This window comes from Canis aureus, chromosome 35, assembly GCF_053574225.1.
Source record: "Canis aureus isolate CA01 chromosome 35, VMU_Caureus_v.1.0, whole genome shotgun sequence".
In the NCBI taxonomy this organism is placed as follows: Eukaryota; Metazoa; Chordata; class Mammalia; order Carnivora; family Canidae; genus Canis; species Canis aureus.
In genome coordinates this window covers 17,017,124-17,044,525 of record NC_135645.1, presented here as the reverse complement: position 1 = coordinate 17,044,525, position 27,402 = coordinate 17,017,124, and the positions used below count along the sequence as shown (strand labels likewise).

The 27,402-nt window shown below is 38.8% G+C and overlaps 1 protein-coding gene across 3 annotated transcripts; it reads left to right on the top strand.

Moving 5' to 3' along the window:
* The first annotated feature begins 11,304 nt into the window (after positions 1-11,304).
* C35H3orf85 (chromosome 35 C3orf85 homolog) lies at positions 11,305-25,271 on the top strand. Of its 3 annotated transcripts, XM_077883868.1 has the most exons (4): positions 11,305-11,351; positions 11,452-11,504; positions 23,276-23,409; positions 24,826-25,271. In XM_077883868.1, the coding sequence occupies exons 2-4, from the start codon at positions 11,456-11,458 to the stop codon at positions 24,913-24,915; spliced, it is 273 nt and encodes a 90-aa protein (XP_077739994.1). In that variant the 5' UTR covers positions 11,305-11,351; positions 11,452-11,455; the 3' UTR covers positions 24,916-25,271. The 3 variants fall into 3 exon arrangements, 2 of the variants coding, with proteins under 2 accessions (XP_077739994.1, XP_077739993.1); XR_013372256.1 differs by lacking the exons at positions 11,305-11,351; positions 11,452-11,504; positions 24,826-25,271 and adding exons at positions 20,885-21,193; positions 23,986-24,160; XM_077883867.1 differs by lacking the exons at positions 11,305-11,351; positions 11,452-11,504 and adding an exon at positions 22,673-22,839.
* Positions 25,272-27,402: the final 2,131 nt, after the last annotated feature.

Below are 27,402 nucleotides of genomic sequence, written 5' to 3'. Positions count from 1 at the left end.
CAGTTAGAACACTATTGCCACAGAAAGTGAGGAATAGACTTTGGAGCTGGAGGGAGTCTTAATGTTAAGGGGAAAGAGGTCAACTGAAGGGCCCTGGTAGCTTATTTAGCTGGAAAGGTAACCTTCAGAAGACTTGCAGTAAATTGGAGTGGTGCCAATGGAGAGAAAGAGGTGAACGTAAAAAGTCTTGATTAGGAAAACTTGAGAGTGGGCATTTCTTAATGGTATCAACAGGTAAGGGGCACCTGGGTGGTTCAGTTGGTTAAGCTTCCAACTCCTGACTTTGACTCAGGTCATGATCCCAGCATCATGAAATCAAGCCCCGAATCAAGCTCTGAGCTGAGCATGGAGCCTGCTTAGGATTCTCTCTCCCTGTCTCTCTGAACCTCCCCATCCCCACCACCACTCACCCTCCACCCCTGCTTGTGCTCTCTCTCAAAAACAACAACAACAACAAAACACACCAAAAACAGGTAATGGTAAATGTAAGGAGGGGGGAATACAAGTGTGGGTGGCTTAATTTAGTTCTTCAAGGGTCTGAGGGAAGAAGAAAAGAAAGAGAGGGCAAAAGTTGCTCCATGCTTTTAAGCTTGAAGTCCTGAGGAGATGGTATTGCCATTAATAGTAGTGGGCAAGTCACAAAAAACTACACGTGCGGAAGGTAGAAGACAGTGAGTTCGTTGTTGTCACGTTAAGATTTAGTATTAAATAGCACATCCTAGTAGAGAATTGCCAATGTGCTTTAAATATATCTACGGTTTCCCTAAATAAAATTTAAAAAAATACACACACATACATGGTTTCCTGTCTTCAGTAGAGTTAGCTAACGCCAAATTGTCATTTTTCAGTACAATATAATTTGCGTTATGGAAGGTATTAGTGAAATTATTGAGTCTTGTATGCCTCTGAAACCAGAGCCTGAGGAACTCATGAAAATGGGAGAAGCCAGTTATATTCACCAGGAAATAAAGATACACACATAGGTAAATGGGGAAATGCACATTTTGTGGATATAAGTTAATATTGGTCAAGACTTACCCCCCCCCCAAAAAAAAGACTTACCCCCTAAAAAAAATCTGCAAAGAAAATCTTCTGTACAGAAATTCCATTTATATACTAACACCAAATTTCTGAATTAAGGTTATATAGCCACTCAGTAGGCTGTCAAAAATTATTATACATCAGCCTTGACCTAAAAGGACAAGACAGCATTATCTGTGTTTGTATTTTCTGGGATTCACTCATAGAAAATTAAAGAGGTCACCTGGCTGGTTCAGTTGGTGGAACATGTGACCCTTGATCTGGGGTTTGTGGGTTTGAGCCACACATTGGGTGTAGATATCACTTAAAAATAAAATCTGGAAAGAAAGAAAGAGAGAAAGAAAGAAAAGAAAAAGAAAGCACCCAGATTCCTTTCACACTGGCTCCACTGTCTTTCAACAAAATCCCCTTAAAAACCATTGCAAACAGCCAAATTTAGTGAATTCTTAGAATGCAAAGTAATGAAATAAGACATTTTGATCTCTGGGGCACTCTGTAATAAAAGTCTTTTTAAAAGTTCAAAGGTGGAAAAAACCTCACACATGTCAGGAAGACTCGTACCTTGACCTTTGCTCATAGTACTTACAGACGCGCAATGAATAACTGGTAATTCAAAGAAAGAGGTAAGCACGTATTTCCTACCTTGGGAAAAAAAAAAAAAAAACCTCTTAATATTACTTAGTTCACTCAAATTGCAGACCTTTGAAATGAAATAGATTTTTGTAGATGTTCTCTGACAGACAATTTTCAGTCTAGGGATCTTTCTTGCCCATAATTGCATTGTCTTTCTGTCATATCATAACACAACATCCAGAAGATGCCTAATGTGTTTTACACACTCAAATAAACTTTCGTTTCTGATGTAAAATTTGCTGACTACCTATATATATATATATATTTTTTTTTTTTACTGTTATCATATTCTTCCTATATTAAATTGCCAGAATTCTGTTATTTGAGGTAAACTCAAAGAATTTTTCAATGATAATTTAAAAAGTTAGATCAGGGATCCCTCGGTGGCTCAGCGGTTTAGCTAGCACCTGCCTTCAACTCAGGGAGTGATCCTGGAGTCCCGGGATAGAGTCCCACATCGGGCTCTCCCTGCGTGGAGCTTGCTTCTCCCTCTGCCTGTGTCTCTGCCTCTCTTTCTCTCTGTGTCTCTCATGAATAAATAAAATCTTAAAAAAAAAAAAGTTAGATCAAGCATAGCTTTTATCTATAACTAAAGCTACATAACAGTTTCAAAATAGTTTTTGGTTTGATTTATTTTATTGTTGAATGTAAATTATCTCTGTTGCACTATAAATATAACATAATGATAAAAGAATGAAAAAAATCCAACATGTGAAAGAAATGAGCCTGTGATATGATGTCAGGAATCTTCTGCCATCAGCCCAGCACTCCACCTTCTTTTTATTTGTAGCCTGAAATTTCTTCAACAAGGCATAAAGACTTTCATTTCACAGATCCTGCTGGAAGAAATAATAGGGTGTGAGCTGAAGGGAGAAGTAGCTACTTGCAAGGTTCTGAGTTGAAACACTGAAGTTATCCTGCTCTTCTGGCTCAAGGACATTTGCTGGATCTTCCCACCTTGGATGGGGACTGAAGCCATGTCCAGAGTGGGCAGCTCTCAGACCTGATGCTGGTGACACGTGGCTAATGACGGAGCATCTTCCTGGGTCTGGTGAGTGATAACATATAATGCTATAGGAAATACCTAAACAACAAAAAATGCCAATAGGCTTTGATGTGAAGTGTACATACCGGGATTGAGAATCCACACCTCTCAGGCTTCCAAATTCCATACCTTTTCACCCCAAATCATTCAGTTTTGGTGTGGCACAGGGAGGTTGGAGGTGGAGAGTGGTTTGCTTAGAGCCTGAATCGTTTCCACAGAAGCCTCCTGACTTTGCATCAGTCTCTGTAACATGCTTCTCTTTGCATCTCTTTCTTTGGGGGGGCTATCCCTTTCTTCTTAATCCTCCAGCTTTCCCCCTCCCCATTTCTAGAAGAAACATTCTCCACCCTGTGATCACTAACCACTGAATTGGTTAGTATTGGTAAATTAGGTTGTTGCCTTATTCAGAACATCATTTCCTGCCAAAGCTAGTCACTCCATCATTTAACAGACCCCCATCACTAGGTTGGCTCTCACCAATGAAGTGTGATATTTGGAGTAGATATCACCACCCTAAAGTGGTATATCCCTTCCTCTTGTATCTAATTCTTATAGATAAAAATCCCCATAAATACCAGAGAAGATGAATAATGATTATTATCAACTTCCAGTGCACTAGCAAGACTTTTTCCTAGAAAGAGGCATGCCATCATATGCTAAGAAAAGAAACAAACCGGGATCCCTGGGTGGCGCAGCGGTTTGGCGCCTGCCTTTGGCCCAGGGCGCGATCCTGGAGACCCGGGATCGAATCCCACATCGGGCTCCCGGTGCATGGAGCCTGCTTCTCCCTCTGCCTATGTCTCTGCCTCTCTCTCTCTCTCTCTCTCTGTATGACTATCATAAATAAAAAAAATAAATAAAAAAAAAAAGAAAAGAAACAAACCCATTAACTTGTTAGTCAACCTCAATGGGAAGGAGAACTAAAATTTTACATTAGCCCAACACATGAGCCAGAGATATAAATCATTGAACAATATTGGAATTCCTGGGATGGAAACTGATTCAGCGGAGATGGAGAGGGGGACTGTAGAAGAACTTTCCTCCACCCAAGAGAGAAAGGCGATCTCACGAAGGAGACATCACCAGCTGACAAATCCTCATTGGAGCTCATGGGGAATCTTCTTCCCCTCAAATTTCCTCTATCAGCCTCCACACTCCTATTCCTTAAGCAAAAACAAGGGTTAGTAGAAAGCAGAAGTACTCACATTTGATGGATTTTTCTCTTTGCTATGGGATGGATTGTGTCCTTCCAAAATTCATATGTTGAATCTTTAACACATTCCTACCTTGGAATGTGACTGAATTTGGAGATAGGGTCTTTAGAGGGGTAATTAAGTTCAAATGGGGTCATTAGGATATGCTCTAATCCAAGCTGACTGGTATATTTAAAAGAGGAATTCGGACATACAGCGAGATACCGGGGATGTATGAATGCACAGAGAGATTTTTTTTTTTTTATGATAGTCACACACACACAGAAAGAGAGAGAGAGAGAGAGAGAGAGAGACAGGCAGAGGGAGAAGCAGGCTCCATGCACCGGGAGCCCGATGTGGGATTCGATCCCGAGTCTCCAGGATCGTGCCCTGGGCCAAAGGCAGGCGCCAAACCGCTGCGCCACCCAGGGATCCCACAGAGAGATGTTCTTGCAAAGAGGCAGCAGGAGGGCAGCCAATAAAGAGCCAAAAAGAGAGACCTCGGAAAACCAAAACTGCCAACACCTTGATCTTGGATTTCTAGTCTCCAGGACAGTGAGAAAGAAATTTCTATAATTTAAGTCACCAGTCTGTGATATTTGTTATGGCAGCCCTTGCAAACTAACACAGCTGCCCAAAAACAATTAAAGGGAAGCAATTGCTGCCATTTTTCCAGCCACTGTGCCATCCCTCTTTCTAACCTCCACCACCTCCAACCCAGAAGTCAACATTCTCAGTTTGAAGAATGTTCTCACTCTCCCCAGATCCTTTACCCTCTCCTAGTATTTCATTTTTATTTTATTTTTATTTCTTGTGGTTTTTATTTATTTATTCATGAGAGACAAACAGAGAGGCAGAGACATAGGCAGAGGGAGGAGCAGGCTCCCTGAAGGGAGCCCGATGCAGGACTTGATCCCAGGACCCCCAGATCATGACCTGAGCCAAAGGTAGATGCTCAACCACTGAACAACCCAAGTGCCCCACTATTTAATTTTTTATATGCCTTCTTCCATATTACTCTCCTTTATCTTAAATCCCCTTCTTTTTCCCCAAGGAAGCAGAAATTTCAAGTGATACTTTAAATCTCTTAAAGCTAAACCAACTATTGTTTTTATATGTTCCAGACTAAAACACCTGTACTTACATTTTGATCTTCAGAAAATCACAGTGGCAAGGGCTTGCCTGCAGATCAGAGCAGAAAAAGCATCATGAAATGATAGAACGGCCTTTACTTCGAATCTATTCTAGATCATCAAATTTATCTTCTGAGATTACCAGAACCATGGGAAAAGATTGCTTCCCTATGGAACTAATACTAATGCCCACAGAGCTACCTGTAGAGAAAATATGGCCCCATTCTCTCCTGTAGTGATCTCGAAAAATGCTTTCTTTGCTTTTAGTTTAGTGAAGGAGGAAAGACCTAGCACATGACAGACTGAGTTTTGATAGTGAGCTGATGGACAGGGCCCCTTGATCATTCTGTGCTCTGTAAACTAGCTAGTGAATTGCAGATGCTCAATAAATGTCACATATTGTCAACTATCGATTATTCAGTGTGTAATGAAGAAAATGCCGTGACACGCAGTACCTCAAAGCTTAATCAAGAAGCCTGGGATTCCAACACCATAGCATAAAACAGATTGACATCTTTGCTTAAACTGCTAAACTGTGTACATTTCTATCAATGGTGTATATCTTTAAATTACTCTGATTTGGGGCACCTGGGTGGCTCAGTCGGTTAAGCGTCTGCCTTCAGCTCAGGTCATGATCCCAGGGTCCTGGGATGGAGCCCCGCGTTGGGCTCCTGGCTGAGCAAGGAGCCTGCTTTTCCGTCTCCCTCAGCCCCTCCCCACCTACTTGTGCAAAAATGCACGTGAGTGTTCTCTCTCTCTTTCTCTCCCCCTCTCTCAAATAAATCTTTTTAAAAAATTACTCTGATTTACTTATAGCAATAACCAAGAGAAATCACTGAAATTATTAAACATCAATAATATGGAGACTTTTTAGAGAAGGCCAGTACAGTACTCACAAATGTTGTGATAGCCTCAGATGATGGCTGAGTAATGCCTTCCCTCCATTCAAGCCTCTTGATCTTTTACCAAGCTCTTTCCATTCCTAAAATTTTCCTCGTCCCCCAACTATATCTGTCTTCATGGAAAACTGCAACTCATCTCCCTGGAAAGTTGCCCTGAAATTACTTTCTCATATAGAAGAAACAATGGTTGATAGATCTTTGTAACTCTAGTTTTTGGAACAATGTATATCAAATGTGTTCAAAATAGATGGATTTTGACAAGTACCCAGAACATAGGAAGGACCAAGTAAAATAGATGTTGAATGAATGAATAATACCTGAAGGAGAAGTCTATAAAACTCTTCATGGTCTGTCTTTATATACTGCTCTGTGGTGGAGACACAAATCAGCAGATAAATGGGAAAGAGGGAGCAGAAGGGAGCCCCGGCCAATACCAGGGCCTAGATCTCAAGATGACAATCAACCCCCCACCCCAAACCAGATAAGATCAATTTAATCTTTTAAAGACCCTGAACTAACTACATCTAGTAAACAAGAAGCCTATTATGTAAGTCCTTACACTACATTTCCAAACCACATTAAAACTAAGGCATCTCACACCATATCGAGTTTTTAAATCTGCAACAGTCACACTAAAAATGAATACAAATACAGAATGTATTTCTCCAACGTTTTAGGTAATTTCTCTAAATTAATCCAGCTCTTACTGTGATGAGTACATGGCCCCCCATGACTTGGAGACAGAAGCCCTGAAGGCTCAATAGATAAGAGGGAGTACAATGTACTTACGGGGAGGGGACAGGCTAAAGAGAGACTATATCTTCTGTTGGCTCTCAGCAAGGCTTTATTTTATTCACAAATTGAGGGGGGCGGAGCAGGAACTCTAGCTTCCAAGGCTAAACAATATTCTACAAAGTACTTTAAAAGTAGTTTTGGAGGGCTGGGGGCCTGGGTGGCTCAGTCGCTTGAGGGTCTGACTCTTGATCAGGCAGTGATCTCAGGGTCATAAATCAGGCTCCATACTCAGTGAGAATTCTGCTTCTCTCTCTCTCTCTCTCTCTCTCTCTCTCTCCCCTCTCTCCTCTCTCCCTCTGCCCCTCCCTCTGTCTCTGTCTCTGTCTCTCTCTCTCTCAAAATAAATAAGTAAATCTTTAAAAAGAGTTCAAATAAAATAAAAGCAGTTTCTAGGGCAACTGGCTGGCTCAGTTGGTAAAACATGTAACTCTAGATCTCGGGGTTGTGAGTTCAAGCCCCACTTTGGGTATAGAGATTCCTTGAAAATTAAAAAAGAATCTTTGAAAATAAGTAAATAAACAAAAGTAGTTTCTGCATCATACCAACCGAGTCATAATGTACCACCATGGGCCTTCTCAAAGCTACTTTCTGCATGTAGCACAAGACCTTATGGAAACCTTTACTCCTTCTTGGAATGTAGTTGCTATGACATTCTCTGCCTCAATAGCCAGCTATGATGAGATATTCCATCCATCCCAGAAGAGTAAGTGTATCCCTAAATTGAGGTTTGACCTGATAATGATGGCATCTTAAACTCTTAGACTATCAATGACAACAAACTCATTGCAGTCAAATCAGTTTAAAACTGACTTGTTTTGTTCCCACATAGCAATTCTTCAAAAATCTCAAGTAATCTCATAAGAAGAAGTCCTATCACAGGTTTATTTTCAATTGTGAACACGGTCAAAAGTTTAGTACAATGTTTATAAGGGTGAGTATCCTCTCCTCCAACATGTTGGTGGACTCTTCACCTTTTATTGATGCCGATGATGTCACTAAATGATGCGAGCCTGCACCATGCCCTTCATCACTTCTTATCAGAATTTTATAAATGAACACTGCATTCTCCAGAGCTTTGCAGTTTATTGGATCTGATTGTATTGCTGGCATGACAAAGCAGAAACCAAGTTGTTTGCTCCGTGGTAAAATAAAGTTTTCCTTCTTTTCTTTTTTCTTCTTTAAATTGTTTTTATAATACTGGATTTGATCTCACATTTTTTTTCACATTTATATTTCATTGATATGAAAAAGACCATGGGAGCTTACCAAGGTCCATTGTGTCATATTAAAATAAGAATTTCTAAGTATAAATCATCAAAGTTATAAACAGACTCCATTGATGAGCTTCATTAATTCATGCCACTTGATCTTTGTATTTCTCAAAGATAGATATTCCAATTTCATTTCAAAGAGCATTTCCATGTCTTTATAATTAAATATTGCCAATTTTCATGCATCTAACTTTTTTCCTTTATAGATCATAAGAAGAGGCAAGCTCTGGGAAACACTATTTAAAACCCAAGCAGCAACATAAAAACAAAACTGCTACATTATACTTGCCTTTTTACAGCCAGTCGGATAAGGTTGTAATACTGATAGGCCAGTGCAGGAAAATACTGATTCGATTTAACGTAGTTGCGTTTAATTTGAATCAGTTGATTCAATTCAGTTCAATCATGTTTATTGAGGGCTATTATATGATAAGCACCCTGCTAGGCATCGAAGGCATACAAATAGGAGTAAGATGCAGAAGCAGCTTTCAGAAAGAATCCACTCAGGAACACTGAAATACACATATGAAACCACGCATAGTACAGGGAGACATGGCCCAACTGCCAAAGGATGCAGATGTGAGAAAGAGAAGCCAAATTTGATTTGGGGAATCAGAGAAGGCTTCGTTCACCAGGAAGGACAATGTTTTCTGGCTCAAACAGGATCTCGTATGATACATAATCACTGTGAAATTGAGTTGCCCAAGCCACCTTCACCTGTAGACCACACTGGGGTCTCAGTCACCTAATTTGTTTCATTTCACTGGTTTGTGCCTCTCAGCCACGCAGTCGCTCCACTTCTGCTGCAGAGTTTCACCCTGTAATTTTTTATTTTATTTTATTCTACTTTATTTTTATTTTTATTTATGTGACAGAGAGAGAGGGAGAGAGCACAAGCAGGCAGAGTGTCAGGCAAAGGGAGAGGGAAAAGCAGATCCTTCTGAGCAGGGAGTCCGATGCGGAGCTCGATCCTAAGACCCTGGGATCATGACCTGAGCCGAAGGCAGACGTTTAACCAACTGACCACCCAGATGCCCCTTACCCTGTAATTTCTGAATGCTCTTTGGACAAGTTATAAATTCTCTTTGAGCCTCAATTTACTCATCTGTAAAATAATAATAATGCTTTCATCATTGCATTGTCATGAGGATTAAATGAGACAATATATATAAAGTTCACAGAAAGGCCATTGTTATTTTATACTTGCATTCTACATCCCAACCAAAATAACAGACTAATAACCTCTTTTGTGAGAAGAGTAGGGTGAAAGAGATGGGGGCGACCCTGTCCCCACCCTTATTCCCACTCCAGGCAAGCTTCACTTTAGTTCCAAAAGTTGAAGAATAATGGATGGAAGAAAAGAGGCGAAGATGAATTCCTCCTTTGAGTGAGTGTACTTCTTGTTATAAAAATACTCTTCTTTTGATTTTCCTAAGATTTTTCTAGTCTATGACATAATGACATATTTATACCTCTCCATCAAATAAAAAACAAGAATCACAGAAATGTGGCCACAGCTGGACACATAGATGGACACATGGGATAAGCTGCCAAAATTTCACCATGCCTATTTCAAAATATCTGTCTTCCCAAACCTTCTATCAGTAATTAGAGGTGTAACTCTCAACAAGGTAGACCCAGGTTTCTAAGATAGATAAGAAAGTTATTTTCTACCACTTTTATATCTCTATACCTGTTTGTTTCAGATTGCATAATTTTGATGAGACTGGCTAACAGATGCATGATTTGCTGTTAAGAATAAATTGTATAATAATAAATTGATTTAGTTAACTGTTAATCATGCCACAGAAAAGGGTAGTTGTTTAAAAAATCAAATTTTATTTTTTTAAGATTTTATTTGTTTATTTATGAGAGACACAGAGAGAGGCAGAGACACAGGCAGAGGGAGAAGCAGCCTCCCTGCAGGAAGCCCAATGCAGGACTCGATCCCAGGACCCTGGGATCATGACCTGCACTAAAGTTTCAACCGCTGAGTCACCCAGGCGCCCCTAAAACTCAAATTTTAAAAAAGTGTCCTGGTTTTATTCACTGTGAATTTTTGTTGGAAACACATTCCATAATGCAGTTAAACATTCCTTTGTTATTTTTTTAAGTGTTTGTTTGTTTGTTTTTTACTTTGAGAGAGAGAGAGAGCATGAGCGAGGGTAGAGGAGTGGCAGAGAAAAAAGAAGCAGCAGACTCTCTGCCAGAGCCTGATGCAGGACCCAATCCCAGGATCCTGGGGGATCATGACCTGAGCGGAAGTCAGACACTTCACGGCTTCACCGTCTGAGCCACTCAGGCACCCCACACATTCCTTTGTCTTTAAACATTTTGTTTTGAGATGTGTAGAACCACATGCATTTGTAAGAAATAATAGAGAGATCCTGTGTGCCCTTCAGTCAATTACTCCCAATGGTAACATCTTGCAAAACTATAATGCAATATCACAACCAAGACACTGACATTGATGCGATGCACTGATCCAATGCAGATTTCCCCAGTTTTAGGTGTACTCATTTGCATGTATGTATCTGAGACATCTGTATTTGGTCCTGTGCAATTTTATCACATTTATGTTTGGGTCTACCACCACCACAGCTAAGATACCAAGTAGTTCTATTATTATGAGGGTCCCTCATACTGCCCCTTATAACATCTTCCATCCCTTTCCATGCCTAACCCCTAGCAACCACTAATCTATTCATTATTTCCATAATTTCATCATTTCCAAGAAAGTTACATAAATGGAATCATGCCATATTTGACCAGTTGGGACCCATCACCCATCATAATTCCCCTGAGATTCCTCTAAGTTGTTGTGTCTATCAGTAATTTTTACTCTATCGTTACTGTAATTCATGGTATAGAAGCATTTCGGTATGTTAAACACTCGGCTGTCAAGGACATCTGGGTTGTTTCCACTTCTTGCCTACTACTGATAAAAATGTAGTGAAACATTCTCGTACAAGTTTTTGTATGAGCATAAGTTTTCATTTTCTCTGAGACAAATGCCCAGTCGTGCAATTGCCGGGTTGTATGGTAATTGCGTGCTCAGATTTATAAGAAACTGCCAAATTCTTTTTCAAAGTGACTGTACCATTTTATATTCCCACCAGCAATGTATGAGTGATTCAGTTTTTCCACCCTTTTTTTTTTTACATTGTATGACATTAGTCTGGATGGATGATAAAATTAGTAAGTAAATACATGGCCCATATAAGAAGCTCGTAAAAAGTCAGTCCAAAAAGTCCAAAGGGTAAAAAGACGGGAGTCATATAAAAAAGCCATCTTAAGCAACGGCCTTTCTGACTTATCTCAGCTCACAGGGCTGCCAGGTATGCAGCAAATGCTTCATAGTCCTGGAAAGTAGCCGGTGTGCCCTGAAGCTTTGCTTGGTCTAAATTAAAATAAATAAATCTTTTCTTTTCAAAACAGGATTATGGCCTATAAAATGCTTCAAGTAGCCCTGTGTTCAACATTGCTTATAGGTAAGAATCCATTTCTTTTTTATTTATCATGTCTTTTACAAAGATTAGGTTGACAGATAACCCCTTTTGACTTTTTCAAAGAAATGAACAGATAGGTTTTATCCACAGATCAATTCTAGAACATTAGGACAACCAAACTATCGTGTCGTGCTATGGTTTTGAACATGTTAGTGTTAATTGTGTGTGATCATTTTATTTCTATGTATCAACGTATTAATGTGTCACTATTGCTAAGAAATCTATTTAAGGGTTGCCTCCAAAGAAGTACTCTTGTGTCCTTGAACAAAGAAAAATTTTAAATGCTTTTTAGAAACTGTAATACTTACATAGTACCATTATGTGGAGACCTCAAGGTACTTTGAGAGTGTGAATTCATTAACCTTTAGAGCAAGCTGTAGCTCAGAGAAGTGGTGTTTTAAAGACAGATCAAGGAAGGCACTGAAGGTCAGATGATTTGCTGCCAAATTGACCCAATAATTCAGTGACTTATATCTGAATGGAACTGAGAGGTCATTTGTTTTTCTTGTAACCAAAACTGAAAATACTTACAAAGGTGTAAATTATTTTCACAGTTAAATCTCTACAATTTATATATACTTCTGATATGATGCTTAAATAAGAATAAATTTCTACCTTTATGATAAACTTGAGGCCCATGCAAAAAAGTTACATATTTTTCTTGAGGTGCACAGACACAGACACACAGAGATGTGTGTGTCCTAAATAAAAGGATATAGGTATATACCTAGAATATGAATCTAGATATGTGGGCATATATGTATGTGTATATAACTAGCTTTATATTCTTAAGCATGTAAATAATTTTGATAAATCATTTTAATTACCAATGTTATACTTTGCATTTGGGACATGTTTAAATAAATGATTTAGAAATTTTTAGCCAAGTTATTATTAGGCAATTATCATCAAGATGTGTAATCATACCCGGTTACAGCCCACCTCTCCAGATGAAGAAAGTGAGGCTGGTTCAGTTTAAGTGAGTGTATGAGGAGCACACTGTAAATTGAAGTCATGGGCTAGTTATAATCCATCAGTTATTGCTTTGCTTTACCTGCTGATCCATGCAGTTGGCTTTAGAGTGGGTGATGGTGTATTAGCGCAAGGCTAAAAGCACTGCTGCTGGTCTACATTCACCTGTGAACGTGCAGGGTCAAAGATATCTGGCAAAAAAAAAAAAAAAAAATCTGGCAAAAGGGAATTTGTGCTGCAAAATGACTTTTAGAGACTTTAAAAAAAAAGATTTTATTTATTTATTTGAGAGAAAGAGAACATAAGCAATGCGGAGGGGTGGAGGGAGAAGTAGACACTCTGCTGAGGAGCCCAACTCTAGACTCGATCCCAGGACGCTGAGATCATGACTTGAGCTGAAGGCAGATGCTCAATCTGCTAAGCCACCCAGGAGCTATTTTATTTTATTTTATTTTATTTTATTTTATTTTATTTTATTTTATTTTTTATTTTATTTTATCTTATCTTATCTTTTTATTTTATTTTATTTTATTTTATTTTTTTATTTTATTTTATTTTATTTGAAAGCCCTTTTAGGGACAGTCTTCCTTCCTTCCTTCCTTCCTTCCTTCCTTCTTTTCTTTCTTTTTTCTTTCTTTCTTCTTTCTAAGATTTTATTTATTTATTTATTTATTTATTTATTTATTTATTTATTTGGGACACAGAGAGAAAGGCAGAGGCAGAGGGAAAAGCAGGCTCCCTTTTGGGAACTTGATGCAGGACTTGATCCCAGGATCCTGGGATCACAACCTGAGCCAAAGGCAGATGCTCAACCACTGAGCCACCCAGGCCATTTTAGGGACTTTCCTAAGAAACAAGTCAGAATTAAGTTTAGCTCCAGCTGAGATACAAATATGTCTATCTAGAAAGATAACTGGTTTGACTGACTTCACTTAAAACACAAATAAATAAAATTATGTGGTGAGAGTTCATGAAATAATAAGTTGAGAATTAGAGCCTAAGGACAGAGGAACATTGACAAGGTGGGGTTAGCCCTTCAGATCTCAGGAAAGAAGCCTCTCCTGCATGTAGGCTGAGTACATGGAAGTCGTTAGAACCAGATTCATTTATTACACTAATAATTTGTTTAACTGACACTTTCTAAATCATACAGCTCTCAAGTAGGAAATCCTAGCTTGGGTCAACTTTCTTCCCTTTTTCTCTCCCTCCCATTTTTCATTTAAGAATGCTACCTATTGATCTACACTTCCCTGGAAACTTCTACTTATCATAAGAAAATAACCATCTTTAAAAGTTTGTTTTTATATTTAAAAAAAGTTTTCTCCATTACAGATTAATTGTCTAACAAATTACTTTTGTCTAGAACTTAATTTGAAGCAAATAGGGAAAAGATCTCATTATCCATTTTCCTAATGGGAATGCTGAAGCCAAAAATGATGAAGAACCTTCCCCAAGTAATTACATTTATAAACACAGTCCTCAAATCATTTTATTGATTTTCTTAAAATAGTAATTTATACACATAGGAACTGGTTCCTCGGTCAGAGAATTAGAAATCCGAGTGTCATGATTTGATTAAAAAACAAAAACAAAAACCCTCTCTTCAGCATTTAGGTCAAGAATTGCCTTCTATAATAAGCCCAGCAAGCATTAATACTACTCTTTTAAGTCTTTATTCTGTGGGCAGGGGTTTTCCATATGTTACTTTAAGTCAACTCTCATAATCACTCTGCAAATAAGTATTATGATTTTCATTGTATAAGGGAATTTTGGCTTAGAGAAGTTAAGTGAGCTGTACAGCTAATCCATGGTGGATGCTGGACTCGTGCAAATTCTACAGCTAGCTCTTCCGATAACAAAACCCTTCTTTCATCTAAACAAACTGCCCCCCCCAAAATAAACAAACAAACAAACTGTCCCCTTGGTGCTGCCATGCTAGATATGGAATATGTAGCTATGGTATAGGCAAAGGAGCACACAACAAGACCTCCTCATGAAAAAGGAATAAAGCCAGTATCACAGCCATTGGTTCTACAAGAACAAGCCAGGAGTTAGGGAGCTGTGTGACTTTAGGTGAATAAACAGAGCCACACTGAGATATAACCAGAAGCCTTCTATGGCAGTTTCTAGTTGTGGTGAGGGTAAACAGAAGTCCTAAACTCATATGTTCCACCTCCATAGGACACTCATCAAAATCAAACAGCCCCATTTCACACAAAGAAGACATATGGAAAATACACATATTTGGAAAGTATTTCACAGAGTAAATAAACCAGTGAAGTTGACCCATATGTGAGACAATTTGGAGGTTCGTGCCCATATTGTTGACCTGTGATCAGATCACATGAAGTGCAAGCATGTCTTCTGGTTTTAGACAGGGGAAGTGAACTGCCTTTTGCCTGTTTCTCTAGCATTACTCTAGCTCTTACTTTTCACCCTACACCTAGTAACCAAGAGCAATTTGTCCTGAAGGTTTTTGTTTCTCTGAGTCGTTGGGTTGGTTTGGTGTTTTGTTTTTAAAGATTTTATTTATTATTTATTCACGAGAGGCAGAGACATAGGTAGAGGGAGAAGCAGGTTCCCTGCATGGAGCTTGATGCAGGACTCGATCCTAGGACCCTAGGATCACACCCTGACCCAAAGGCAGATGCTCAACCACTGAGCCACCCAGGCGTCCCAGCTTAGGTTTTTGAGATAACAGCTTTTAAGCTCACATTTTCTTCCCCTTGACCCACTCGGCCCCACCAGTGCTTGCAAGTTTGCCTTTAGCACCATCCATGGAAGGAAGGGCCCTTCCCAGTTACCCAGCCACCCCTCCCCACTTCACTGCTCCATTCCTTGAATGGAGTCTATATTTCTGGATATAGTTTTGTTTTTTTTTATAAGAACTCATTCTTAATTTTATCTACTCACTTTGGCTTCAGATTGATTGATGTTCTCAAGAAAGCAAGTAGTGAGAATAACCTGGGAAATATCTCAGTTAGAGAAAAATATCATTGCCTATGACTAGATCCGTTGAGCTCTCTGGGTGTTGCCGAAAAGCCATCTATTTTCCTGCCCACATTGCATCATTTGTCATGGCACTGGAGTTGGAAATTCCATCAACACACACAGGCAATGACCCGGAAGGGGTTACTATTGACTCATATAAAACACTGTCTTTCGTGAGTTACACATTTCGCTGCCCACAAAATCAAAAGTTAATAAAAGATCTACCAGGTCCAAAACATGCCTCAGGGAATGACATGGTAGTGCATGTGAGCACGTGTGTGGGTGTATGTTAGCACGTTGAGAGCAGGTCAAGACAGACTGAACTCCAACTCAAGCAACACTAGCTCCTGTTTACTTTGCAAAGTAGTCAACACACCAGCAATTGTAACGTCACTAAAACCAAAGTTCCCTGAGTTAAAAGTTCATTTACAAAATACGAAAGCATTTCATTAACAGTTTAGTAAAACCATGGGATTTGAGAGCTGGTCCCCAAGTTCAGTGTCTCTTTCTTCCTTTCCAGCTGACTTTCATCCATCCTGCCCTCTGTCTTTTTACTTCTCTGTTCCCTTTCCCCATGGCTTTTCACCTTTCGTAACCTTTCATTTTTGTAACTTCCCTTCTTTGTCTCTCCTTTCTTTGATTTCTTTTCTTGATTTCTCCTGTTTCCTTCTTTCTGTCTCAAACCCCAAATTTCTTCTCTCTCATTCTCTCTCATTAATTTTAATCTCAATTGCAGCAAAGTGAGAGAGCCTATTATACTAAATATAGCTCTTCTGTCTTCTGCCATAAATTTTTGGGTCAGTGATGAAAATTTAGAGTGGGAAGAAAAAGATAACTATTTTATAACAAAAATTATTTACTTAGCCCAGAGAATAAAAGATTCAACTTTAAACATATGAACCTAAACCTGACATGTACTTGAATCACTCACAAAATTATAAAATTTCTCCTACACTTAGAGCGATCTTTGAAAATTTTGCCATATTGCCAAGATGCCTGTATATACTTTTTCCTGATCCTCTTTTGTATTTAATCCCTAGTGACCATTTATACTTTGTTTTAATACTTAATTTATGTGCTTGAGCATTTATTTCGTCTTTTTTTTCTAAAGACATAGACATGTTACAGGAAGTGACTAAAACTCAGTGAAATAAAAATAGTAAACAATAACTGTTATTCTTTAACTGCTTATGCTGAATGCTAAGTGCTTTGTGTTCAGCATCCCATACCGAGTATTTTTAAGCTTGTAGCAGGACTGTCATGCTTATTCTCCATCTCTGGCACCAGGCATCAAGTACCACTACAAATAGCAGCGTCACCTCACCTCTCCGGGAAATAGCTAGCTATGGCCCATCCTGTGGATTTGCTGGTCATTTTTGTGTCTTCTACCCCTGCTAAATCCCATCACATTTATTCACAGACATACAATTCCTTCCCTCATGTAACTGCCTATGAATATTCACAGCTGTGGCTTTCCAGGGATGACAGGCTCTTATTGGCTGGAGTGCCCAGTCTGTGCTATATTTTTTTTTCCTATTTCTTAATGAGGCTCTGAGACAATAGACCTGTTGTCTGACACATAGAACTCCTGTCCCCTTTCTTGGCCTGCTTTTGATCTAGTTGAAAAATAAATCAAAGATGATCATAGAAGGCAATCAATTCCCTTTATTATTGGGAAAGGCTAATTTGGAATATATAGCAGTGTAAGATAGAAAGGGCCTGCTGACTGGACCCCAGAATTTGGCAAATTTCATCTCCGGTTGCAGGTTGTGGAACCAGAAGAGAAAGTGTGATCTCTGAGCGCAGCTAACTCTCAAGAGGAAGAAGTAGGAGCTGACTGGACATGCCAAGTTATGCCTCTTGGACCTACCAGTTACCTGGGGCACTGCCCCTTCTGAGGGGCACTGTCTACAAAGGGGAGATGAGTGGTTAGAGGCTACTCTAAAAGAGCTCCCTCCACAGAGAAGAAAACAGGACTCTGCCCTCAGACTCTGTCCTTGGATTCTGTATCTTAACATTTCACATCAGGCTTTCCGGAACCTTTTTAGCAGATAGGTTCCTACCACGAGGATCATCTTCATGGTCACGTGCACAGTATAAAGACTATTCAGTTATGACTCCACTATCAAATTTAAAGACTCTTTTTCAGCCCTCCCTGGGTGATAGCAAAATAGAGAATCATTCCATTTCTAACTATACATCTTCCATTACCAGCATGCTGCTCCTCAGCCCATGATGGGTTCTCATCTCTGTGTGTAACGTGAATACATTTTTACTTGTATTGCTTTAATTATTGGCTAGATCTATTCTGACTTCTCTTTCACTTATTTCTGTCTCTCTCAGTGCTGAATTTCTCAGCATGTGAGCTCCTTGACAGTACTAGGAGCTGTACCCATTAAGCAAATTCTACATATTTTGATGCCCTAATATCATGCAGAGAAAGTAGTTTTCAATTAATGACCTATTGATTATGAATACATTCCAGTTAAAAATATCAGAGGCACAAGACATCTTAGTTAGCTTCCTATGATCCAGCCCTGTTTTACAGAGTAGGAAACGGGGGTGGGGGGTAGGAGTAACAACTAATGACCCAACTAATCACTGGCAGGGCCAGGATAAGACTTCCCATCTCTGATCCTTCTTGGTTTGTGTGGCAAGAGCTGTGATCTCCAACGTCTCCACATTCTGAAGTGTCTGCCTCATTTTGACTCACAGAATTTTCTGCAGAGGATATTTGAGACATGTTTAGATAGCAGAACTAAGCTTGACAGATCCTATTAAAACTACTATGATATGGGATGAAAGGAAGGAGGGTGTGTAGGGAGTTGGAAAGAAAAAAGAGGGAGATTTTTTTTTATAGCTTATGATTCTAACTTTTAAAAAAAGACATTAACCTGGCTGATACTGCCTACATTAAAAAAAATTTAAAAACCAACAAACTAATAAAAGTCAGGGTTCAGTTTTCAAACCCCAGCAGTATTATATAGGCTTACAAACACAAACTCTGATCTTGCTCTCACTAACTTTCAAGGTTTGTCAGACAGGATGAAAAAGGGAGGAGAAGTTTCTCAAGCAGAGAGGATAATAGCGTGCCCTTCTGTATCACTTGCATTTTATTTCCAGCCCTGCCAATGACTTACTAGGTGACCTTGAGTGAGTCATTTCATCTCCGTGTGTCAATTTTCTCATTTGTAAAGTAGGACAATAAATACTACTTTCTGTCTCTCTTGTGGGTGATGCTATTATCGCCATCAATTAATATTTATTGGATGCCTGTTGGGCGCATAATGGTGAGGTAGGCGCTTTGTTCAGGGGCAGGGGGATGGGGAGGGGGAGATTATATCAGTGAAACATTTTCCGTGAGCAAAAAGAGAGAAGATTTACAAAAGACAGAATTATTAGAGCTGAAAATAGCTATGACTTATATTTTAAAGCATGCTTCTCTGTCAAGATTTATGTCATAGCATTTTTTTTCCCTTAGCGATTATACAATGCACAGGGACAACCACGGTACAGAATATTGGTTTTACTTTTGGATGATTCCAAGTAACACTACCTTAAGTGGTTACTGTACTTTATCTTGCTATAAATTATATTGTAAGCATAATTTATGTAGAGACATTTATTAGAGGGGCGCCCGGATGGCTCAGTCGGTTAAGTGGCCAACTCGATTTCAGCTCAGGTTGTGATCTCCAGGTCATGAGATTGAGCCTCTCTTCTCACTCTGCGCTCAGCAGAGAGTCTGCTTGGGTGTCTCTCTCCCTCTCCCTCTGCACCTCCCCCTGCTCCTTCACACTCTCTCTTTCTCTCTCAAGCAAATAAACAAATCTTAAAAAAAGAAATATTTATTAGATATCGATATTGGATCTTCTTTGCCTAAATACTCTCTTCGTTTTGAAACCCCCCTCCTTTTTTTTTTAACAGAATATGAACACACTACACATGTCACACTGTAATTGACACCTTTTCTTCAAAGAGAATGAAGAGAAATCTGGAAGTCGCCTATGAACACATCTCAGTTAAAACCAGAACTTCAGTGCTGGTGGTTCTGCACCAGCGAGCCCAATGGATGAGTTCTCTATTCTGTTCCAATCAGCCCTGTCTTCCCATCCCTGGTGTCACTCACCTGATTCAGGCCCTACTTATCTCTCCACCAGACCATTACAAGAGGCTCCAACCTGTGTCTCTCACTGTCTTCCTTTTACCATCTGCTTTCTAACACGACTGACAAAGGAGTTTTCAAAAGTATCTGTGAATGGGTAAACAAAATGTTGGCATATAGGTACAAAATATTATTCAAGTTTCAAAAGGAATGAGATGCTTATATATGCTTCAACATGCAAATCTTGAAGATACTCTACTAAGTAAAATAAATCAGACACAAAGGGACAAAGAGTACATGATTCCTCTTACATGAGGTACCTACAATAAGCAAGTTCATGGAGATAGAAAGCTAATGGTGGTGACCAGGGGCTGGAGGAGAGAGTGATGGGAATTGTTAAAGGGTACTGAGTTTCCATTTAGGGAGAAGTTCTTGAGATAGTGATGATGATTGGAAAACACTGTGAATGTGCTTAATGCCAGTAAACTATGCAATTAAAAATGGTTAAAACGGTTTTATATAATGCATATTTTATCATAATCAAACAAAAAAATTACAAGTAAATCTGGTCCTATCATTTTCTTGTTCAGAAATATTACTTGAAGAATAAAGTCCAACCTCCTTGATGTGACAGTAATAATCCTCCAACATTCTCTCTGACCACATGCACACCTCAGCTCTACCCTGCCATCACATTGGCAAAGTCGGGGTCACCAAATCTGAGCCTTACTGTGCTTCTCTGTTCCTTGGCTCACCAATCTTCTTCAGCCCGGAACACATGCTCTTTGCTTCCACTCCCTTCTTCCTAACTGTGGAGACATTCCATAAGCATGAAAGCTCAACTCAAAACCAATTTCTCCATGCTACCTCCATGCTACCTCCATGCCAATATCAGAACTAATCACTCCTCCTTCAAACTGTGTGGTCATAGTATATTTCCTTATAAATTATTTATGAACTCTGAATATCATGTGAGTTACTTAGCGGCAAGGGTTGTTTTTTGTTTCTCTTTCTATGCAATGAGGATTATCAGAGCAAGTAGAGATCTCATGGCACAAAATTTGTGTAAGCTTAGAAGCCAGTTTCTTCTTCCATTTGTGGACTCACTTGCTTCATCTGGGGCTCAGGTCTGGTGGTTAGCAGTTTATCCTGACATCAGTAGGCACTCATAATGCATTGTATTAGTTATCTACTATGACCTAACAACCTCTCCAAACCGTAGCAACTTAAAATAATCAATGCTTATTATTTTACAGTTTCTAGGAATTTGGGAGTGGCTTAGGTCACAGATTGTGACTCAGGCTCTCTCATGAGATAACAGTATAGACGTCAGTGAGGACTGTTGTGATCTGAAGGCTTAACTGGAATGAAAGCATCCAGTTCCCAGGTGGTTTGTTTGTATGACTGTTGGTGGGAGGATTCAGTTCCTTGACAGGCTGCTTGAGTGTCCTCACAACATGGTAGTGGTCTTCCATTAGAGCAAGTGATCCAAGAAAGGCACAAGGCAGGAGCTGTAACACCTATTTTGTGCTAGCCACAGAAAGCACACACTGTCATTTCCACAGTTCCAGGGTCTGCCCTACTGAATGAAAGAAGACCACAGAAGGTATGGATACCAAGAAGGCAGTGGTCTTTGGGGGACATCTTAGAGGATGGCTTCCCCAGGCATGCTAGCTTAGTTATATTGAATTAGATGACCTAGAAGCAGGACACTATTACTTCTATCATCTGTTACTAATATCTTCTGAAAGTTGACTTTTGCCTTTCTTTTTTAAACCATGAATAACTAAAATTGTTAACCCCCTATTCATAGAGAATATGTGTAAGTCATTTTTCTACCCTCCATCACTAGTGTTTTGCACCTAGAGGCAGCCTGAGTGATGTATAACATCCACAGAGGTTGTCATTTTCAATAAGTAGGTAGTTAAAACTAGAACTTAGCAGGGTAACAAATTAAGCTAAAAGTAATAGAGCTAATAATTAGAGCCCTGCTTAGTACTCAAGGTCAAGCTTGGAAAAGCATGATATCATAGGAAATGTATAAGTAATGATTGTCTCTTTTCTATAAATGCATAAGACTAATATTATTATTATTATTTAGTAGTAGTAGTACTACTACTATTACTGCTGCTGCTGCTTTTCTTTGGCCCCAAGCCTTCCCGTCTCTTAGTTATAATATCGCACAGTGGCTTTAAAGGGAGAATTCCATCTCCCCTTCCTACTAGCTATGTGGCCTTGAACATAGTATTTAACTTTTCCTGTGATATAGTTACCTTGTCTGCAAAATGAAATGATGGACAGTACTGCTCCTTAGGTTTGTTGTATTAAATAAGGTAGTTCAGGTATTTTTTAGCACAATGCTCAATAAATGTCAACTCTCATTATTATTTGTGTGTATGTGTGTGTGTATATATATATATATATATACACACACACACACGCACAAGTAATTTAGCCACCTATAACCATTGTGTTCAGATATCTGTTTTACAGATTCCCAGTGCCACACCATTCCTCCAGCTTAAAATCGAAAGTCTTTCTCCTTCTCCTATCCCACTAAATTTAATCTTTTCTTTAAGGAATAGGTTCAGCAATTTTTCTGACCATGAAAATGTCTGTTGGTGCCTCAGAGCTCCAAAGCTCAATAATGACACCTTCTCCTAAACTCCCTTGGCACAATCAAATGCTATGTTGCCTTGTTTTATTTTGAATCTTGGACTCCCTCATACCCTTGCCCTACAGAGGGGAGGTTTCGTATCTTATAGTTCACTATAACCCTGGTCAATAGAGTCTTATTAATGATGAAGCTTGGAGTACTGAACATGACATTTGTAATAAATGCTTATCACAAGCAATGAACAGATTGTATTGTTACCACAAATAGGTCAGGAGTGTATTCTTCCTTGATATTGATTCAGATTACAACTCTGAATGTGGTTGTGTTTTATCTGGAAATGAAAATACAATATAGACTTAAAATTTCAAGATACTAAAAATGTCTAGGTTTTAAAAACAATCATTTTTCTTCCTTAATCCTGGAGTGGGAAGGAATACAAAATGCAAACCTCTTCAATTCAATGACAGACCTATCAATACTAACAATTTAAGCCATGGTGCCAGATTTGGAAGCAGTCTACTTCAAACTGAAAGATATGTTTCTCTTTTGGAAGGCTCGGAAAGGAAGACTAAGATTGTTGACTGCCTGGTTTGAGCCAAATGGTTTACAACCATTAATAGAGCCAACCCTTTATGGTAATCCTATATTATTGTGTTACTGTGTTATTACTATGCTTTTCTTTTCTTTCTTTTTTTTTTCTTTTTTTTTCTTTTTATACGCAAGAAAATTACAGCTAGGAGAAATTAAGCAACCTGTCCAAAAAAAGTGATAGAGCTAGAATTTGAATCCAGGTGTGTGGGCTCCCATGCAGGTACAGAAGGCTCTAAAAAATTTTTCCCATCTAGCACTAGCTTTGATGCTGCACTATATTGAGGACATGTAGGGTGATGACAGCACAGTGATAGAGGAAGGCTGAGGAGAAGTCACCTTTCTCCGTGTATAGCTTTCTCAGGGCTCGCTTCTCAGGCACCCAACCTCCCAAAGGCCATAGCTGTGTCTCTTAAAAAGATAAACATTGAGATGTAAACTACTGCCCTAAAAGATGCTGTGCTCTTGGACTCTGAATTACAGGAGCATTGGGAGCACCATTTTTGTCGGAGGACCCAGCAAACCAGTTCCTACATCTCAAAAGACATATATATTTGCAGAATTACTGGGACCCAGATCACAATCCAAATATGTGGGGAAACACGCTGGCCGATCAGGTATTTGCATTAGAAACAACGCACCATCTCTATCTTGCTAAGTAGACACTGCCACAGCAGGCATCAGCACACCACCAGCCCAACCTATGATTTTTTTCTCTCTAGCCACTCTGAGCTATACTTGACCTTTCCTCACCATAAAGTGACTTTTGTGCAGTAAACATCACGTCTTCCTCCAAGACTAAAATCAAATGCTTCCCTCCTTTCTGAAGCCTTACCCTTCTTTCCTGGGCTTCTTTTTTGCCCTTCTTTCTTTTCTCTCCTTTGCATGCCGTTCATGTGTGAATCGCTCTGTAACTATCACACTGGGATTAGCTTGCCTTGTGCACCCAGCCTCCCTTACCTCGGCTACAGAAGTAAGGTGCACAACTTATCCATCAAGGTCATTATTCTCAAGAACTATCAAAATGACTGTTACTCGGTCTAATCTCAGTAGATTACTGCACGTTTGTGTAGGTGGATGAAAGAATCACAGTCACATTTTAGTTCCCTTTCAGTTATTCAACAGCTTATTTTCCACTGTGATAATTATGCAAACCCTTAATGTCATTCCTTCATTTGCTTGCCTTTGTACAGTTTTCTATTCATTTGGAAGTCTCACTTCAAGAGAAATAAAGAAGAAATGTACCTTAGCCAGTTTTATTCCATGTTTACTTTTTTGATGAAAGAAAACACTGAAACTCCAGGCCAAATGAAATTGCTGAATTGTCTGAGTATTTCAATTATTCATGATTTCCCTCTTAAAATTGAGCTGTTCAGAAAATAAAAATGTATAACAAATTAATTAATCCCTTCACTTGTTTGCCCTTTTACACATGTATCAGGTTCTATCATTACATTAGAGGGTTGTATAAAGTCATTTAAAAAAAAATGACTGTCTTTGTTTTTCTGGGGCCTGGGTCCTGTCCTTACTCTGCATGGTTGAGTTTTAACTGGTCTACCAGGATTGGCTCATTGCTGGTTAGCATTTGCTGATGCAAACCACCAGCTTGAATAATGCATTTAGTTTTATGCATGTTTTTCTCCAACAAGCATCATTTAGAGATATTAAAACCAGACATTTGTTTATTTGGCAAATTAAATATTACATAAGCGGGTAGACTGTGTCTTCTTTATGGAATACTGAAATTTTCAAGTGTACTCCTGCCTATAATTATAGGCCAGTGCTATGATCAACTGACAAATATAATAGGACGCTGCCACATTGGTTCCTACAGTGGCCCCAAAATACTGGAAAACACTTAAGCACCAAGTATACAGGTCACTAAAAGTATGTTAACCAAACCTTATTTGGTATTATTCTTCCACTCTACTTCCTAATCTTTTAGGATTATCTGTACAATAATCCAAACACAATTGATATAACATGCACTCTCCATACTCAGAGATCATGACTTGAAGTTTCTTTTGTTGCAGGTTCATGAAACATGGACTGCTTTGAAAACAACAGCAGAGTATTATCTGAATATGAATTCCTTCACTCTTGACGTATCCACTGCCCAGTAAATGTGCTTTGATGGTTCAACCAGGAGAGCAAAAATAGGGGAAGTCAACATGGCAATGAACCCAAACCATGGGCTTTGGAGACCTGGAGGCAAATCCATGCCACTCACAAGATTATTTCATACATCTGTCTCATGGAGCTGTTAAAGATTATTTAATATGTCCATCTCATAGAGCTGTTGAAAGGAGTAAATATGAAAACCCAAGTAGAATTAGAAGTTCTCAATAAATTATAGAAAACCTAGAATTAAAAGTCCTCAATAAATTATAGCTCTTAAAATGAGAACTAAAATAACATTTATAAAAAGGGGGCTTTTACGGAGAAGGAAATTAAAAACAAAAACATAATGTCTTTAAAACTCACTGTTGATAGTTTACTTTCCATTGTTTCCTTTTTGAGAGAGTTCACTAATTAAAGGAAGAGAGAACTCTCAAATGGAGTTGGTTCTCTCCTTTTTCTTCAATACTTTTCACTTTCTAAAGGCAGCCTATTTTAAAATAGTGCTTTTGAAACTTTTCCATCAAAGGTGTATTGCTGAGGGCAGTAGAGAATATCATCTTAACTCCTATTTGGGAGCAGATGATGACTGGGAACCCATTGGAAACATTCATCTGTAAGTGCAAAGCCCTTAGGAGTTTTGTAAAATTTTGCAAGTTTTGCAGTCTAGTCCATAATATATTGATATTTATTTCAATTTGAAACAACACTTTTAACTTGCTGGCTAGGGATATTTATTATGGTTTTCAATAAAACTGAAAAATTGACTCTAAAGAAAAGTGGACTATATTTATGCTATAGTTTTCCATATGCCCATAAAATACCATTTCAGTACTCTAGTTTGAGGACTGAGGAGATGATATGACCAGTCACTTAGATTGCCCGCCAAAATCACAGATAGATGGAAATTTTGTTTTCTCAAAGTCAATTTCTCTCTATGTACCTAGGCCAATTGTTCTCTGAGGGATTTCTTTTGGTAAACAGAAGCATCCCCCCAAGACCATAGTGGGTCTTATGTGGTTTTACAATAGTCCTAAGCACTTTTCCAGCAGCAAGTATGTCAGAAAAATCAAACATTAAGAGGCTGCAATGTGAAGACTATAGCCCAGCACTCTCCTCTTCAAGAGGACGCTGGCAGCTATTTGGTATTCCCCATTTCCTATTCCATGCCCTAGAGGAATTTGCAGTGAGAAAGTTGAGGCTGATACATAATTTATCCATTTAACTGTTACCCATTTCCAATATATAAACATAGATTTTTCAATCAAAACACAACTGGATGGACAAAAGAAAGAAGATAAATCATTTGGGTTTGCAGTAAGAAAGTTGAGATTGTATATTAATACATCTCAGTGTTTCAAAGATAATATACATTTGCTGCCACAAAGTTCCATTCAGAATGCCTATGTATTGATCAGGATTCTCCAGAGAATGAATCAATAGAATGTGTATATACAGAGAAAAAGATTTATTTTAAGGAATTGGCTCATGTGATTATGGAGGCTGGCAAGTATAAAATCTGTAGGAATGGCTGGCCAGCTGGAAACCAGAGAAGAACCATTGTCACAGTTCAAGTCTGAAGGTCATCAGACCAGAACTCCAGTCAAGAGCTGATTTTGCTGTTTGAGTCCTAAGGCCTTGTATTGTCAGAATTCCTCCTTCTTGTGGAAGGTCAGTGTTTTGTTCTATTTAGGCCTTCAACTTATTGGATGGGCCCATTCACATTATGGAGGGCAATATGCTTTACTCAAAGTCCACCAATTTAAATGTTAATCTCATCCAAAAACACCATCACAGAGACATCCGGAATAATGCTTGACCTCACTCACATTGGGCATAGTGGCTCAGCCACGTTGACACATACATTAACCATTACAACCTATTTTAAATACATATGCACATGCACATACACACTCACGAAGCTGTGATGAAGGCAACATGTGGAGGAGAAAAAGAAAAGGACTTTAATTCATGCATTTTGGTCAGCATAAAACAAGGAAGATGCTGGGTGAGTTGTGGGCCACCAATAATGTGAAATTATAAATCAGCTGCCAAGGTAATTTTGACTTAGCGAGCACTAAAACGTAGTTCTACAGTTAGGTTGTTATCGGATTAAACAAGCATGGAAAGGAAGTTTCTTATCCAAACATAGTTTCACAAGAAATTACTGGAAATTTATATGATATCAGAAAACAAACAAATGAAAAGAATCTTGGTCTACATAAGATAATTTCTCTAGAAATCCAGCAGTTAAACTTCCACGCAGCTGAGCAGGAAATGGGCAGTGTTCCATTTTTTTTTAGGGTATTTAGTTTTTTTTAGGATTTAAGAAAACCTAAGTGCCACATATTTAGTGTCTGCATGCAAATTTAGTTTCGACCGGAACAATTTTTAATTCAGTGTTTAAAGACATTGATTGTACTGAGGGACCAATTATCTGGCTGACTCAATTTAACGGATGTTTTTTTTTTCTCAAAATGGTAAGTGATTTG